The 1,150-nt window shown below is 38.7% G+C and overlaps 1 protein-coding gene across 3 annotated transcripts in view; it reads left to right on the top strand.

Moving 5' to 3' along the window:
• LOC107737390 (PERQ amino acid-rich with GYF domain-containing protein 2) overlaps positions 1-1,150 on the top strand; it is a 33,905-nt gene that overhangs the window by 9,017 nt on the left and 23,738 nt on the right. For all 3 annotated transcript variants that reach the window (XM_016548879.1, XM_016548880.1, XM_016548878.1), the window contains 2 exons: positions 293-489; positions 684-834. In XM_016548879.1, coding sequence (XP_016404365.1) covers positions 293-489; positions 684-834 — 348 coding nt within the window. The remainder of the gene's footprint in view (positions 1-292; positions 490-683; positions 835-1,150) is intronic.

Genomic DNA, 1,150 nt, shown 5'->3' with positions numbered 1-1,150 from the left:
ACAAATAAAAATACACCATGCTATAGGGCAGGCTATGCCTAATATAAAATAACAAATAACCTATTTAAAGTTTAAATGTACAAAACTAAAAACAAGTAAACATATAACATATAATAAACGTATAATATATAACCAAATAAATAAGAAATGTACTTTTATTTTGGATGCGATTAATCATTTGACAGCACTAATATTTACTTTGAATATATACTTGTGAATAAATATTTTTGGAAATAAAGTTCTGTAGCTTTCAGTTGAGGAATCTCTTGTTAAAACCTGCTTCTGCTTCCAGATCTTCCGGTCCCGACACCTTCAGTGCTGCCCGTTCAGTCGGTGCCCACTCAAACCCAGCAGATCAAGCCTTTGGAGATGCCAGTGGCTTTGGCTCCTGCTCTCCCCCACTCCACGGGCATTGTGGGCCCTATCAGCCGGCCCTCTGCCTTGCCCTCTGACATGGATGAGGATGAGGGACTCAAGCACTTTGAGCAGGTTTGAATGGCTGTTTACTATACAGCAGTGGTTGCATCTGAATATTAAGCTGGTGCCTAAATTACAAGTAAAAAAATGATAGATGCACAGCAGAGCTACTGTAAAGTCTATCAGCTGCATTCTAATGCTGCTGTGAAGAATGAATGTTTGAACAGTAGACGAAGTCTACGTTATATTTTTCCAAATTGTAACAGGAAGCCGAGAAAATGGTGGCATACCTGCAGGACGGCGGTGTGGACGATGAGCGTTTGGCAACTAAGATTGGTCACAAACCCACAGCTCTTCCCATTACCCATGAGGCTGCATTCAAATGGTTTTACAAAGATCCACAAGGAGAGATCCAAGGTAGGGAAGTCAGGATCCAAACTAGGGTTGTACGATATACAGTAGTCAACATTTGAAGTGGATCAAAACCTTTCATCAAAGTTGTCCTAAAACCAAAACAATACCTGTTCTTGTCTTAGGACAACTTTGATTAACTTTTTTGATCCACTTCAAATGTTGACTACTGTATATCGTACTAGTGCATGATTCAGTCTATTAAAAAGCATTTAGAATGATCACAAATCAAGACATGGGGGGGCAGAAAATGTATATATTTATACCACTTCATATAGTTAATCAATTTCACACTAAGAGTGCCGTTTTTCTCCAAAAATTA

Source organism: Sinocyclocheilus rhinocerous, unplaced genomic scaffold (assembly GCF_001515625.1).
Source record: "Sinocyclocheilus rhinocerous isolate Xijiao unplaced genomic scaffold, SAMN03320098_v1.1 scaffold1095, whole genome shotgun sequence".
In the NCBI taxonomy this organism is placed as follows: Eukaryota; Metazoa; Chordata; class Actinopteri; order Cypriniformes; family Cyprinidae; genus Sinocyclocheilus; species Sinocyclocheilus rhinocerous.
Note: the sequence above shows the minus strand (reverse complement) of the source record. Positions and strands in the feature narration are given on the sequence as shown.